Here is a 17,272-nt window from a genome sequence, read left to right on the forward strand (position 1 = left end):
GACCACGCTATTCACTGTCTCCAGGTTTTCCTGATTCCCAAAGATGTTCATGTTTATCTTTCCCACAAGTTTGAAAGGCATAAAGATGGAAGGCAGAGTTAAGCTAGAGGATCCTTCCTTTGGTGAGGCATGTTACTGGCATTCAAGAGAACATTGAGCACATGTTCACATCTTATGAACACCACTGTGGCAAGCTCAACAGCAGGAGCTAAATATGGGTTGAGGGCCGGTCTGAGAGGCTCCGCACACAGTGAACAAGTCAAAAGGCCAGGCCTTGGACGGCAAGATGGCTCCGAGGGTAAAATTGTTTGCCACTCAGTCTGATGACCTGAGTTTGATCTCTGAAACCCACATGGTAGAGAGAAGCAACATGTGTGCCATGAGACATGCATGCATACATAGAAAATTATAATGTAGGCCGGGCGGTGGTGGCGCACGCCTTTAATCCCAGCACTCGGGAGGCAGAGCCAGGCGGATCTCTGTGAGTTCGAGGCCAGCCTGGGCTACCAAGTGAGTTCCAGGAAAGGCGCAAAGCTACACAGAGAAACCCTGTCTCGAAAAACCAAAAAAAAAAATTATAATGTTAAAATTTATTTTGAGAGCTGAGGCCAAGAGCAAATACTCACTAGCAAGAAAAACGTGTTTAACTCTAATTAAATGAAAGAGCCAAGTGGCTGGAGATGCAGGACACAGACAAGAGCACCAATGCTCTTCCCAAGGACCAAGTGTGTGTGAGTCTAATACCCACATCGTGCGTGCCTCACAACCATCTGCAGTTCCAATTCCAAGGGATCCAATGCCCTTTTCTGGCCTCCACAGATACCAGGCACATAGTAGTGCCCTGAAATATATGCAGACAAAACCCGGAAAAATAAAATGAATCTAACAAATTAAATAAATGAACAGTATTAGAAAACGACCCCCTCTTAATTTGAGAAGTACTGGCATTATGAAATATGACAAGTATCAAAACAGAACCCAAGCTTGATAAGCATTTCATCTATTAAAAAAATAGAAAATGACTGAGTTTTCCACACTAGATTTTTGACAGCGATAATAAGATTAAGTAAATTTCTTATAAAATATAATTGGTGAAAACAAATTGGTCTGGGAATAGTGTTTCCTGTCTGCAATCCCAGCACTGGGCAGGAGGATCACCAGACTGAACGTAAGCTGGAGTTGCAGAGTGACAGGCCAGCCTGCATTATAAAGAGTAACACTGACTCAAACAAACAGTACCACCTGTCAATATTCTGACCCGCCCCTTGAAATCCCACCCCCTTGACACTGCCCTGTGTCCTGACATAAAAGCCTCATTCTAAAAAAAAACTCCCCCCTTCCCCCCCCCCCCTCTCTCTCTCTCTCTCTCTCTCTCTCTCTCTCTCTCTCTCTCTCTCCTCCTTTCCTCCCATGAGGTGTGCACCCTCAACCCTGCTCTCTCATTCGCTCTCTTTCCTTCATCTATTACAATAAATTCTCCATGTGGATGCAGCATCTGGGTTGTGAATTACTGACCACCTCCACTACCGCAAGGCATCTGCCCAGCATGTTTCCCTGCACACGTGGGATACCCTCAGGGGTCCCCCACGCAGTAAGTCATAACACTGGTGCGGAACATCGCCAGGCAATCCCATTGCTTTCTCCTGCCCTGCGGCAGTCTAAGGAGCTCCAGGATCGGGCACCACCCTCCATTTTTCAGGCTGGAGCATTGCCAGGGTCTCTTCACTCTACTGATCAGTATATTCCTCCCTTCCCTTCTGCCATTTTCCCACAAGTGAGGATTCCTCTCGCTTCACTCGCTGGTACCACACGTCTTTTGGGCTAAAGCCCCTCAGCTCCTGTCCCTCCCTATGTGACGGCAAACGGAGACAGCTTATACCCTCTCAATTCTACGGCCCATAGCCTTCGTTACGATGGTCTAACAGCTATCCTGCACTGTTCACTGGTCCTCGATGACCCTCCACTGCCGACGGCCTGGGTCCGCTCCCCTGTGCTGCGCACCACACTGCAGTCCTCCGGGGGTGGTGGGGTGGGTCCCTCTCTCCTGCCTGGCCACACTGCTACTTCTCCACCTTCCTTTCACAAAGTCTATTTCCTATGTGCGAATGGAAATGTATGATTGATATCGCCATCTATATTTCTTTCTGACTTTTAAATGCTTCAATTTATCTGTTCCTTATCTGCTCAGTTTATTTTGGGGGAGAAAAAATCCACATGAACACATGGTCAGGTGGTACCATCTTATATAAGGACAACCACATGGGCTAGCCGCCATCTTGGCTAAGGTCAAAACAGGCGGTCGTATGACTTCATTGCCATCTTTACTAAGGGCAGCATGGGCAGGGGCACCCAGTGCTCAGGCTGTCTGTATGGAGGGCGGTTACAGAATCGCCTCTTGCAGCCCAGCTGAGGAAAAGTCCTCCGGCCTTGGCCTGGCGCTCCCCAGCCATCTGGGCAGGGCAGAGGTCCAGTCCCTGCCTGCTGTTTGTTCCTCCCAGGCCTCTCGTGTGGGTGGGGCCTGGAGAAGACGTGCTCCCCTCTGGGGCATCAGCAGAACCACATGCAGGTGATGTCATTATATTAAGATTTTAAAATTTCAGATCTTAACATGAATACAATTCTGATACACTTGGGGTCACAAGCTCAGGATTTTAAAAGGATTTTAAATTTTCCTTGGTTACTCATTACCTGCTTTTCCATGATACGGATTTCAGTACTGAATGATGATACTAAGATCTAAAACTTTTATTTTTTCCTCACCTGTCTCTTTCTGAGGATGGTATTTCTCTCTCTCCTTGTCTTCTTTTCCCAATTACTAAGACCATGGGCCAAGAGGTTCCAAATAAATTCAGACATTTTAACTCCCGTCACTAGTCTGTATTTCAGTAGGCTGGCAGAAACACCAAAGGAGAGTTGTGGACCACAACCTGCGGAACTTTCCCTGCTACGGACGTCAGCAGAGATTCTTGTCTATGTGATGTGGACCAGTCCAGCCCAATGTAATCGTTCCCTCCCTCTACAGCTGGGTCAGATAACCACATACTTCTGACAACTGCCCCTTGCCCAGCCTTTGACCAGCCTTTGAGGGGGCCCTCACTACAATGCCCCAATGCCAGCTGGAAGCAGTTCCAGAAGAGAATACATCGTCCCATCTTCCCTGTCCAGAATAGAGGACCGACTGGCTATCTAATGCCCACAAGCAGGAAAGAGAACAAGCTTTGTTTCTAGGGAGGGGGAGGGGGGGAGTGAGAGACAGGCAAAGAAGCTCTTGAGACTTCCTCCCTGAGGACCACTCCCATCCACTATGTCATCTCCAGCTTTAATCAACTCTAAAAAGGCAAAAGCAAAATGTCAAAAAAAAAAAAAAAAAAAAAAAAAAAAAAAAGAATTAAAATATGCTCCCGGATAAAATACAGCCTGAGCTGTTTGCATGACAAAAGAAAAAAACTGTCCTGAGTTGTACTTAAATCTGCTTTGGCAGCAAACTAAACCAGCCCATGACTGTTGATAAAAAGGAGCCAGGGTCAGCCATAGGCCTCCCTGAGTTTCCTAGAAAATGTCTTGAATTTTCAGACTTTAGGTAACTTTTAGGGAAGAGGGGAGCCAGGAGCCAGATGACCTGAGGTCAATCCTGGAGGTCCACATGGTAGAAGGAAAGAACTGACTTCTAAAGTTGTTCCCTGACCAACATGACTAGGATACGTTTGTATGTGTACACACACACACACACACACACACACACACACACACACACACATTTAAGGAGAAATTTTAGGTTTCTAGAATTTCAGAACCCTGGACTATTATAAAGAGTTATAGATGTGTAAGTTTTAGTTTCAGGATCATTAATTTCCAGTAACCTTAGCAAGTACAAATTTAAAATCAGATTTTTAATGAAAATGTTAATCTACATCAACTCTTTCACAAAAAAAGGGCATTTCTGCATTTTGTCTAATGCTTACTGAAGGAATGACCTTCTAAAACTACAAAGAAACAAATGTTTTTCTGTTGATTTTAAAGCACAAAACGCCCATGGCTCTCTGTTTATATGATGTAAGGAGCTGAATTAGCTACAAAAAATTGTAGTAAGTTGGTACATTTATTAGCCTATCTGGAATCTTATAATGCTGGCCTTTCTTACCGTGAAAATATACAGCCTAGAACGAGTGTAGAAATGAGCAGGCCCCACAGTAGGTAGAGGTGGTGGTACATGCCTGAAATTCCAGCACTCTGAAAGCTGAGGCCAGAGGATCATGAGCTGAGATCCTGTCTCAAAGGGGGTGAGAGGCACAACCAAGGCCCTAAAACTAATGGCTGAATTAATGTCTTTATTATCAATATATAGCTTGCTTGCCAATACTTAATAAGCCATACACCTTAGTGATTTTTTTAAAAAACCAAAATAATTCAAATAGCCAGGTGGCATACATGTTTAACATGTTTAATCCCAGCACTGGGGAGGTAGAGAGAGGGAGGTGGATCTCTGTGAGTTTGAGGCCAGCCTGGTCTACAGAGTGAGTTCCAGCACAGCCAGGAATACACAGAGAAATGGGGGGGCGGGGGGGAGAAGAGCCATTCCCCCTACCACACACATACCTTTTGAGACAGGGTCTCACTTTATAGGGCTGGCTGTCCTGAAACACACCCTATAGATGAGGCTGGCCTCAAACTCAGAGATCTACCTGCCTCTGCCTCCCAAGTGCTAGGATTTAAGGCCTACCACACCTGGGCAAGTATTCCCATCTTTAACAGACGAAAACACCAACAAGTAATTCTACTAATCCATTTCCCCCTTCAATCCAAAAGGCTTTCTTCTCCTCCAACCCCACAAAACAATGTGGATGGAACAGAAAAGAAAATAAAGTCAACAGAGTCAGGTATTGTAGTGCATCCTATAATACTGGTACTCAGGAGACTGAGGCAGGGGGATTGTCATGAGAATAAGGCCTTATATTTAAAACATGAAATCAAAAGAAAACTTTCTCAACAGCTCATTTTGTATTCTGGGAAGAACATGGACTGCTAAATGAGGCGAGATGGATGGTGTATGTGTTCTAATTGGTTGTCAGCTTTCTCTGTCCCCAACTGCCTTGTTCTCCTGTACATGGAGATGATGGCACTCTCAGAGGAAAGGACCACACTTTAGTTCACACTGTGGACTCCTGACTAAACGGTTTTAACTTACATGAAGTTCTGCCATGAGGCCTGTCCCCAGGTAACCAACGGTCTGTAAGAGAAGTGCACCCTACACCGTGGTTCCCTTTCCTTCACTTTCCCTTGGCGGGTTTGCTCACACAGCACCCTCCAGTCCTTCACTGTGAACAGTAACTAGTCCTGTCCCGAATTAGTGATATGCTGTTGTCAAGATGCAGGGACAGACTGAAGCAGGGCCGAGATTCTGGGGTGAGCTAGGGAGGAGGGCAGGCGAAAATGACAACCAGTGGAGCAAAGCCAGAAGCCACCCAGTCTAGACCCCAGACTGTTAAATCTTTTCCTTTTCATCCAGTCCATAAGCAACAACTACCCCATCTTTAGCATATTTTAAAGTTAATCCAAGTAGAACCTGAAATTTAAGAAGTTGCGAACACGTGTACAGATTTGACAGTTCTAGTTTCAAATCACAAGTAAACTGTTACTTATCACTCCTCAGGTCATCTTAAGCTTTTGGATTTTAAAAACTGCCAGTTTAGCAGAGTAGCTCATGTTTATAAATCCCGGCACTTGAGAGAGCAGGGCAAGAAGACAGGCAGCATAAAGGCCAAACATTTATTACTACACAGTGAGTTCTAAGGTAGTGTGGGCTCAAGTGTCTAAAAATTAACTCTGATGAATTAGATAGCTCACTTAAGTAATCATCATGTAGAAATTATACATATTAATTTAACTTAATAACATAGCTACTCACCCTGGGTGAATAAAAATGTCAAGCACAAGTATTAAACTGCTTTTAGTTTTAAAACATTATTTATTGGGGGTATTTATTAGGGGGTATTGTCACCTTAAAGGAGTTAGTTCTTTCTTCCTACAACATGGATCCTGGGGGTGGGGGGCAGGCAACACCTTTACCACTGAGCTGATCTCAGCGGTCCCGAACTATTTTGGATATTTATTCAATAACCTTATGCATCAAAAACTCATGTCAAGAAATGCTCAAGTTGGCCAGGAAGTGGTGGTCACACCTTAATCCTGACACTTGGGAGGCAGAGGCAGGCAGGTCACTGTGAGTTCGAGGCCAGCCTGGTCTACAAAGCAAGTTCCAAGACTGCCAGGGCTACAGAGAAACCCTGTCTTCCAAAACCAAAAAGAAAAGAGAAAACCTTAAGCTGAAGAACTGCTGGGGGAGATGGCAGGGCTTGCAGTCCGTCATGGTGGCCTCGGGTAGGTTCTAACACAGAAAGCAAACTGACCAGTAACACGCCACCTTCGGGCAGCGGGGCCGACTCTGCCCTCAGCAGGCACTTGCCAGGACAGTCTCTGGACCTGGTGCTTGACTCTAGGTGAAAGGTTAACAGACCCTGGCTCCTCTTCAAAGAAAGTCCCAGCTGCACCCAGCAGACTAAAGCCAGCCTTCCCTGGCCTCTGAAACCCAGGTTGTTGAGAAGTAACCATACACAAGAACCCAGACTACAAATATTTCTTTTCTTTCTCTGTATGTTTGGTAACTCATATAGTGCACAGATATACATAAGGACAAAACACTCATACATGTGAAATAAAATAATAAAAATAAAAGAATCAATTTGGGGGCTGGAGAGATGGCTCAGAGGTTAAGAGCACTGGTTGCTCTTCCAGAAGTCCTGAGTTCAATTCCCAGCAACCACATGGTGGCTCACAACCATCCATAATGAGATCTGGGGCCCTCTTCTGGCCTGCAGGTGTATATGCAGACAGAACACTGTATACACAATAAATAAATAAATCTTTAAAAAAGAATCAATTTGTTTTGTTTTGTTTTTTAAAGGACATAAAGTTAAAAGAAATGATAAATAAAAAGCTGGGTGTGGAGGTGCATACCTTTAATCCTCACCATTCAGGAGGCAAAACCAGAGGCCAGCCCGGGTTACACAGCTGTTACAAGACCTGTCTGGAAACAACACAGACAACAGACAAACAAACAAACAAACGCAGGCTCCTCATATTTACACTAAAAGTATTTTACTCACTGAGTCATCTATCTCTGCAGCCCAAAATATGAGATAATTTCAAGCCAGCATAAATACTACACAACACTACCACATTCTTTAATGCAGCTAAAAGCAGAGGACTGAGCTTAACGACCAGCATCTTCCACAGTGTATGCTAACCACACATAAAAATAAAGATGTAAAAAGGAAAGTGGGGCCGGGCGGCGGTGGTGCACACCTTTGATCTCAGCACTCAGAAGGCAGAGGCAGGTGGATCTCTGAGTTCGAGGCCAGCCTGGTCTACATGGAGAGTTTCAGGAAAGCCAGGACTACACAGAGAAATCTGTCTCGAAAAACCAGAAACAATAACACCACCAAGTGGGTTATTCTATAAAAAGAACCTAATAAAGAGTATAAACTTTAGAATTGATGCTGGAGCAGGTGGTAAATTACAATTCATCCTCCATTCTAAAAGACTCGGGCACATTTCTCCTTAGCTAAGACTCTAACACTCAACTGTATTTAAGAACACAGAGAAGCAAGTGAACTCCACAGGCATGGAAGCAGTAACTGACAGCATGTGCTTGCGTTTGCATGGCCCCAGGGTCAGAAACAAGAGGGGCAGTTTGTATGTCTTTGGCAGAGATAAAACGTAAGTAACCCACTATAGCGAACTTTGGGTTTGAAGGCGGCAAGAGTCAACCCCAGCAGCTGACAGCTTGCTTCTCTCTGCTCTACTCTAACGCAGAAGCCCACTTGGTTTTTCTCCCCACCCCTCAGTTACACTCCAGCTCTGACTGCAAAGGTCTGGAACAGATTAAAAGTCGGGCCACAAAATAAAAAGCTCTGGCATGTAGTCAAGCCTGTCTGGAATACACACACAGAGCGGGGCCCAAAAAGGGAAACGAAAGGAAGGGAGGGAGGCAGGAGACTTTTGTTGCCATCTCTATGGCGTGTGCACATGCATGTGTGCTGGGGGGTAAATGTTTTTTTTTTTCCCCACCTCAAATATCTGCTCTTCCTTAAAAGACTCAGCTGTAGGTACTATCACCAGATAAACTAAACTAACAGACAAATTTCTTTTCTACACTGCTAATGCTTTTCCCGATTTCTTTTCTTTCAACAACATACACGTCAAACACACACACACACACACACACACACACACACACACACACACGCACACACACAGAGTGTGTGTGTTAAAAGTTGGAAGCAGCGGCACAACCTGATTCTTCCAAACTCCCCAAGGGCAGGTGAACTGAATCATCAAATCCGATTACGGAAATGTGGCTGTTATTATCCAGCATTTAAGGAGTTTTCAACCACAAGGACTATTCAAATATTAAAAAGAACCTGAAGTTGCAAACTGCTAACATGTACATTACTTTCTTAACACAACAGGTTTGAAAGCTTTGAGCAGCTGGTATTTGAGCCAAACTGGCTGTCAAAATAACCGTCTAGGCTGCAACCCCAGCTCTGACTTTCCTTGGGGGTGGGGGGTGGGGCAACCGGTCCATAAAGCCGACATTGGAGGCACACCCCAACACTGCTTTTTATTGTTGTCTGTTTCCTAGTAAACAGATGGGGGGAGGCTGTATTGGAGGCTCCATGTTTTTACCCAACCCCAGGGTTGTGTTTTGATGGTGTTCACAGAGTTAATTCTCCTTTCCAGTAAGGCCTGTGGTGTGGCCAGGTCAGCCCCTGGGAAGCTTCAAAGGCTCCGCCCGCGTGTCTGACTGCACTGATCCACACATTGTTTCCATTAAGCAGCATGGGGCCAAGATGAATGCTCAAACCACATTATCTGTTCCTTTTTAGATTCATTTTCCATGCTTTGGAAAGATTCAGAAAGCCAACAGACAAAATACTACCAGGAAAGAAATATGGACAAAAAGCCAGTAAACAGGCACAAAGACCCTTAAAAAAACATGCACATTTGGGAGGAGGGCTCTGTTTTGCCTTTTATATCCTAAGTAAAAGTGAAGGAAAGGACCTTAACATAAAACTAGGTCAAAAAATTCCCAAACAGTTGTGAAATGCTTTCCTTCGACTTCATCTGGTGCTTGGGGTATGTCCCCACCTTCAGCCCTGATGGTTCAGCCAAGCACTAGCAGGAGCATCTCAAGGGACACTGGGACTGCAGGTTGTAGACAAGCCTGAGCAGTGTGGCCTGTTTCCAAGAAGATCACCGTTATGAATGAAGCAGCAGAGACTATGGCCCTGAGCTTCCACAGCATTCACCACCAACCTAAGCTAGAACACTGCTGCTCTGGACCTAGATTTCTCAAGGTTAAACAAAATACATAGCGTAAGAAAAGGCTGGGCTGCTCACCACAAGGCAATGCCGTTTCACTGAGATGTGGTTTTTTAAACCCCCAGCCCCCGTACTATCATCAAATGACCGCAAAGGTTCTGAGGTAAACCTTTACCAAAACGAGGGTCAAGCCTTGGGTCCAGCCAGGACGTGGTCTTGTTCTTATGGTTTATGTAGTAAACGTCTCCATCCTGAGTCATGGCTTGCTCCCATCCATCGGGAAGAGGTCCTATAACACAGAGAACAGACTATGGTTGGTTTTGAGCTGGTGTACCTTAAGAAGCTGAGCAGTGCTCATTTAAAAAGAACACACACAATTAGATATAAAGCAATGCATTAAATAGACTGCAGCCTATGTCCAGAGAAAATAAGGCAGGCCAACATACCTGATTCTCCTCTATGAAAACCAAACTTATAATAAAGCCAGCACCCTAAGACACAGATGAGAACTTTAGTGGTCAGATTAGAAGCACATTTCAGCTGACACGGCCCTGCTCCATTTAGATCCATTATATGCAACTAACTTAGAGCAAGCAATCCAGAATACAGAGTATGACAGTCGAAGACATTCAAGTTTGTTGTAAAGCAGAACAGAGACTGTTGGCATGAGAGGACTGCCACTGAAGGTCTGTCTGTTGGGAGGGTGGGAGGGGGCTAGGACATGTGACACTTGTTGGGAGGTAAAAAGATTTTCCTAGTTTCATGAGCGTAAGGAAGCGTCTGTAAAGTAACTAATGAAAAGAGGCGCAGAATAAAATTATGGAACCACCGAATCATCCACTAGATAGACAGAACTCTCAAACCTTTAACCAAGAAGAAGGTTCAACTCTAAGATATTTTTGAAAAAATGCACAAGGCGTTTAAAAGTTCAAAGGTAGATGGTGGTGGTGCACACCTTTAATCCCAGCACTTGACAGGCAGATCTCTGTGGGTTGAGGGTAGCCTGGTCTACAGAGTGAATTCTAGGACAGCCAGGACAGACAGAGAAACCCTGTCTTGAAAAACTGAACAAAGTTCAAAGTCCTAAGATACTGTGTGTCTGACAGACTGGCAGTGGCCACTAGATGCCTCAGAGAGTCACAACTGGACACTCCCAGGAGACTTCTATACTCTCACTCGGTTGCTTAACAACACCATTCTGCACCTTAGCCATCATGGTTAGAACCATCAGTGATATCGGGACTTCCCCCATGTTCTCCCTAGCCCATCTGGGCCAAGGGAAAGCAAGAGGTCATGAATGCCATTTCCACCGTGCAAAATGATGCTGCCACATTTAAAGCCACACTGTGGCTCCACCTGCTCGGTCCTGTTCTTGTCCCCACACACAGATGAACCACCAGGCATGTCTAAGGTAGGCCTGGAACTCAAACACTTCTGTTTCCCGGAGCTATAAATCTACTGTCCTAAACTTTTGTCAGTGTTCCTGATTATAAGAAATCTATCAAGCTTTAATAGTATTTATTTCACTAAGAATGGTAGACCCACAAGAACTAAATCCAAGTGGGCCAGGCATTGTGTGTGTGTGTCTCTGTCTCTGTCTGTCTCTCTCTCTCACACCCACACACACACCTGTAAGCTCAATTATTCAGGAGACTGAGGCAAGCTCACACAATCAAAAGCTCAAGGCCAGCACTAATCCAACCTCATCTTTAAAACTGTTTTAAAGGGTTAGCAATGTAAGTCAATGGGTGAGAGCTTGCCTAGAATGTGTTAAATCGTAGGTTTGATTTCTAGTTCTGGAAAAGGCATTAGTCCAGAACGTTTTCCACTAATAACAGTCTTGTCTACCATTAAATAACTGAAGAAAAACAGTGAAACATAAGTAACAGACATGACTAATGAAGGCAACAGGTGAAGTGAGAATCAAGAGGGCACTCGCTGAATCTTCTCTTTATGGTAATTAAAATTAAATAATGTACTTACTCAAAGATTATGCTAACAACCTTATAAACACTCAATATCAAAATGCAACCGCGAAGCTGAGCAACTAGTTCCAGGATAGCCAAGGCCTGTCTCAAAAAAAAAAAAAAAAAAAAAAAAAAAAAAAAAAAAAAAGTAACTGCAAACTACCTATTCATCTGTGTCTTTAACATTTCCAATATATTGTGTATAAACAGAATGTTACAGAAAGAAATCTCAATAAACAAAAGAAAGAAAGAAAGAAAGAAAGAAAGAAAGAGAGAGAGGGAGGGAGGGAGGGAGGGAGGGAGGGAGGGAGGGAGGGAGGGAGGGAGGAAGGAAGGAAGGAAGGAAGGAAGGAAGGAAGGAAGGAAGGAAGGAAGAAAGTTAGTTAGTTACTTATGTGGACACAGGCAAAAGTAAGAGGTCTTCCTTCTGAGAGTGCAGGCAGGAGATCAGGAAGGTGCCCCCAACAACCCTGCAGGCCTTTTAACCTGTCATAGCAGAATTAAGGAGAGGGAGCTGGAAAAGGAAGGTCTGGGCTACAGCTCCAGTCAGGTGCTCAGTACATGCTAGGCGATTTGATGTCCCAGAGCGTTAGTCAGTCAGCAATCAATCAATCAATCAATCAATCTGTAGAACGCTGAAAAGAAAGATCTTTAACTGTAGTCAAAATTTAGTAAATCAATATAAATCTAGGCTTCATCAGACATGGTCCTGAGGAGGAATTTGGTAACCTAACATTTTTCTTTTCTTTTTTGTTTTTGTTCTTGTTTTTTTGAGACAAGGTCTCCATCATCTCAATTCACATCCTCAGGCCAGGCCTTCGGGAATGTAAGAGATGGTGTTTTTTCAAAACTAGCCTACCATGCTGGATCCCGACACCAAAGCCTTTTAGGCAAGGCTATAAAGATTGAAGGGAAAACAAAAACAAACAGCAACCCTTGCAGGGTAAGAAGAGGCCAACAGTTTAAATGAGACGTAAAGAGGGTGAAAAACTGGAGCCAGAATAAGAAAAACCAAGGTTAATTTAAAAATAACTCAAAATTTAGATTTATCCTTAGGAAAACACAATTTTATGTAGGATTTGCCAATACTGTTTGATTGCTAATTTATCTACTAGAACACTATTTTAAACAAGTAAGATGCGCTGTAACCCTAGAGATGACTCAACTCCATGCACTTGCTGTATGCTCTTGCCTCAGTGACGATTAAGGAAAATCGTCTACAACCTGTACTCAAACAGGAAACTTCACTGCCACCTGGTCAGACCGACCCCTCCCCCTCCCCTGCCCGAGACAGAGCAATCACGATCACCGAGGACACTGAGCGGCCAGCACACACCCTAGTGAGTGCATAAAGTACAGGGCTCTCAAGGAGTTTCTCAAAAAGCAGACTCAATGACCTCTTAAAAGAAGCAACCTAAAATCCGGGCCACTCTCAAGTGAGTACAAACTGTTGTCACTACATAGCAGGCAGAATTCTGCACTCTCTGCAAACAAGTATGAACTCATTTAAAAGCCTCACAAAGTGGACTCCACCACATAACAGATGAAAAAACTAAGGCGAAGTTACTGGGCCTAAGTTAAGAAGTGGCAGATCTGGGATAAACCCAGTCACACTCTTCAGAACATCAGGCTTGACCAACAGCAAATTTCCTCCTCCTGAAACTTGTAAAACTCTCAGGACATTCTGTGTTATGTAGACCATTTTCCCCTTAAAAGCCTTGCACAAGTTAACACTAAGTCCCTCTCCAACAGCTATGCTCTGTTAACACTTTATAAGGCATGTCGCTGTGTTCAGAATGGGTCTTATGCGTGCACGCATGCACATACACAAAACCCTTTTACCTCAGCTTCTGAAATAGTGTCATTTTTGTGTGCAAGCTTAGATACCTGATTCTAAAACAATCGTAAATATACAGATCGAACCTGCTTTAGTAAACTGTCAGGACACTCCCCACCCCAACAAAGTCTCAAGAAAATTCAAGCCACTAGAACATGTTGGTGTGCCCCAAACTCCTTCCTAGACCACAATGGGCAGCGTGGCAGACAATACTTGGGACCACATACCTGAAGACTTGGGGTGGAATCCCAGTGCTCCCCAGAGTCCTGCACACTGTGTGTCCTGAGCCCCGGAGCTTACAACTTGGCCTATTTTGACTCAGTATTTATTAGCTTTCTAATCCTGGGCAAACTCTTTAGTGATACTTCCTCTCAGTGTCTACGGAATGGAGATGAACACTCACAATTAAAGAAGAAAGTTCCACATGGAATGCTTACAGTAGGTGTTCTTGAACAAACAGTTCTGCCTCTGGAAGAGCAACGAGTGCTCTTAACCACTGAGCCATGCATGTCTCCAGCCCAGGAGCTATGTTTTTAATGGAATTCTAAAAATTTTCAGAACAAGGCTCAGAAGCCCCTCACACTAAGGTATCCAGAGAGTGTCTTCTGTTTGTTCTCACTCTCTCTACCACTGTTAATGTTAAGTTTCGGGTCTCAGCAGGTGCCCACACACCTCCATCTTTCCTTCCCTTCACTAAACTACTGTTCAGTAGGTCAAAACCGCGGCCACTCTATCACCACTTACCAGTTACATCCCAGCCATCCTGGAAGCTCCAAATACTCTCTGATTTCCTGTTTGTCAAATGAACAAATTCAGGTCATATACCCTCTCTCTTCAGAACCTAAAAGGACCTAAATGGTTCACTTACTAACTAGCTTTAACTTCCCAAAACCTGGCTCAAGACCACGGAGCGGGCCATTGTGCTCTGCATGGATTCTTCCCCTCCCCCAGACATGCTCAGGCCCCTCCTTGAGTCCACCCAGGCCCCAGCTCCAGAGTTACAGGAGCTCCAGAGGAAAAGCCATGCAAGACGCCATCTCCCTTCAGTCAACTTGTAACTGGTCTACCTTCCCCTTTCCATTTTAACTAAGGGAAACACAACCTGTGTTTAGAACCGTCTCATGATTTAAACAGTGGCTGGCATGCAGGAAGGGCTGAGTATGGGCTGAGGGTAGAGTGCTTCCCTGTTGCCAGCTTCCTGTGTCCCGCCTGCAGGCTCAGCAAGGGACAGACAGACATCCACATAGCACTCCCTGCTGAGACTTTGTTACAGAAAACACAACATTTCACATCTGTTGAATGAATGATTTTGGCAACATCTAGTCTCAAAGTAAAACAGTGACCACTGTCACAACTTACCCTGCTTATCACATTAAAATCCCTAGAATGCCACATGTACCCAGAGAACCTGGAACAGGCCACTCTCCAGATTGCACCAATGTAACTCCAGTCAGATTTGAGAATTCATACATGTATACAATACACAAGGCAGCCTGACCATATCCACTCCCCACTACCTCTGGACACTCTAGCAAACCTCCCTTCATAACTAACTGAAGGACTGGAGAGATGGCTCAGGGGTTTAGAGCAGTGCCTGCTCTTCCTGAGGACCTGGGTTGGGTTTCCAGCGTCCACATGGCAGCTCATAACTCTAACACCAGTTCTGGGGGACCTGACACCCTCCAAAAGCACCAGACGTGCACATGGTGCACAGACATACACGCAAGTAAAACACCCACCCGCATTTAAAAAGAAAGAAAAGTAACTCACAGAGTCCAATTAGTGCTGTTCAAATGGGCACTGCATATACAGTCTTGGAGCCGTTCACAAGCACACAGACCACCTCTCAGGGGCCACACCAATGAAAAAGAAGAAGACTCCCTTCTTCCAGCAGCCACCAACCGCCAATGGTTCCTTGGCGAGGGGCAAGGGCTCCTGAGCCCGTCCTCCTGGCCATGCTGGAATGTGGACTGACTTGCCTTTGTGCAGGTCACCACAGGCTGAGTTAATGCTTGCACAGTCACGCCAGGGCCACAATGTTCACAGCATTCCTCCCCGCTCCCCTGGCTCTTACAGTCTCTCTGCCCAATCTTCCATGATGGCCCCGGGACTAAGGGGACATGGGTCTATTACGCATGCCCTATTTAGGGTTAAGCATTAAGTTTCAGATTTAACTTAATGCAACAGCTTATGGTTTGGTAAAGTGCTCATTTAGACTTCAAGCTGAAGTAAAACAACCACCTTTCATTAAAACCAAAGTTACGTTTTATCCACTGGTTAACCTTACAGACTTTTTCAGAAGTATTCCTCAGGAACACTCTGGCTACTGCTGCAAGATTTAGTCATCTCACTTACACTCCTGCCTATATATGGCAGTCTAGATGCCATTTTTGAAGAATTAGCATCTTAATCTTTCACACAAATACTCCTTCCATGAGTCACAAAACTGTTGGAGCAATAGTGACCAGAAGGATTTAGAAATCAGTGGCAAAGACAAAAATAAAACCTTAGCACTCACCAAGAGAAGAAATAAGACAGGCATTTCATTTGGTCCTTGGATGTAAATAATTTAATCTCTTTTCACAAAGTTTCCAAAAACATCTACAAATGACACTGAAGAAAAAGTTTGCCATGGACACTTCTATCTTTCAGTCCTACTATTTAATGACTCATTCCCTCAGGAGCTGGGTACAGCTGAACTTCCCCTGTGTCTCCAACAGTGCGCTCCTGCTCTCTCCAGTCAGCGGCCAGAGAGTTGGGTAACAGCAGTCTGTACCTGTTTCTTCCACGGGTTCAGATTTTACATCCAACAGTAACTGTCAGAACTCAAACGACCCCTAAATGTACAGAAAGAATTGTTAATGTGTGCTCTCGGATCACATCAAGAGAACCTGGGTTTCTATCTGCTTCCTCTGATTTAGGGGCTGACTGCTAATGCAAGGCTTGGAAACCTTGCCCCGCCTGCAATAGTCAAGATCTTTAACACGCCACCCACCCCGCCCCCAGCAGTGTCTCTAGCACCAACCTGTAACCCTAACACTTGGGATATGGAGAGAAGGGTCCAAAATTCAAGGATAGTCAGGGTTACAAATCCTATCAAGGCTGGAGAGGTGGTCAATGGTTAAGAGCACTGGCTGAGTTCACTTCCCAGCACCCACTCCAGTTCCAGGGGATCCAATGCCCTCTTTGGACTTCTGCAGGTTCCTGCATGCATGTGACACACATACACTTAGACATACATTAAATAAACAAAAAAATTAAAATCCTGCTTAAAAATTGAAAAGGATAGCAGGACGGCTCAGTAAGAATACTGCTGCCAAACCTAAAACCTGAATTTAAACCCTAGGTCCCACAAGGTAGGAGGAAAACGACTGCCACAAGTTATTACACCTCCCCCCACCTCCCCCCTTTCTCTCCCCTATTTGGGAGGAAAAAAGAGAGATGAGGACGGCAGAAGAGAGGGAGAAAGTAGCACTGTTAAAGCCATAGAAAACAGTTAACTCGGACCCATCACTCCACACTTAGGAAGTCGGGTCAAGAAGATCATAAATTTGAGGCCTAGGCTGCAGTTAGATCCACCTCAAAAAAACAAAAACAAGAAGAAAGTTAATTATAAATTCAATCTGCAACACAAGTACTCTGGGTTAAGTATGAACGGAAAAAGGAACACTTGAGAAGCGGGTGGTACTGGGTGATGGTCAAAAGTCATCTGTGCAGATACGTGAGAAGCTTGGAGCAGAGCGAAATCGCTGCCCCATAGGTGGTCATGCGCAGCGAGTCAAGGCCTGACGTGAGGCCTGTGCTGGCTGGCCGCAGAAGAGGCCTGGTACTTGGTAAGGTCCAAGGCCATCTCCAAACCAACTGGCCATTTTACCTTTGGGTGACCAATCATTTCTATTTCAGCAGGAAATTTTAAATGTTTGTATTTCCAGCCGGGCGGTGGTGGCGCACGCCTTTAATCCCAGCACTTGGGAGGCAGAGCCAGGTGGATCTCTGTGAGTTCGAGGCCAGCCTGGTCTCCAAAGCGAGTTCCAGGAAAGGCGCAAAGCTACACAGAGAAACCCTGTCTCGAAAAACCAAAAAAAAA

At 44.8% G+C, this 17,272-nt stretch overlaps 1 protein-coding gene across 8 annotated transcripts in view; it reads right to left on the minus strand.

Annotated features, from left to right (window-relative positions):
• Positions 1–17,272, minus strand: part of Yap1 (Yes1 associated transcriptional regulator) — an 83,285-nt gene that overhangs the window by 24,428 nt on the left and 41,585 nt on the right. For 4 of the 8 annotated variants that reach the window (XM_059267284.1, XM_059267288.1, XM_059267290.1 and 1 more), the window contains exon 4: positions 9,551–9,670. In XM_059267284.1, the coding sequence (XP_059123267.1) occupies positions 9,551–9,670 (120 nt within the window). The remainder of the gene's footprint in view (positions 1–9,550; positions 9,671–17,272) is intronic. The other 4 variants (XM_059267289.1, XM_059267285.1, XM_059267291.1 and 1 more) reach the window with 1 other exon arrangement.

The sequence above is a fragment of the Peromyscus eremicus genome, chromosome 7 (assembly GCF_949786415.1).
Source record: "Peromyscus eremicus chromosome 7, PerEre_H2_v1, whole genome shotgun sequence".
NCBI classification, from domain to species: Eukaryota; Metazoa; Chordata; class Mammalia; order Rodentia; family Cricetidae; genus Peromyscus; species Peromyscus eremicus.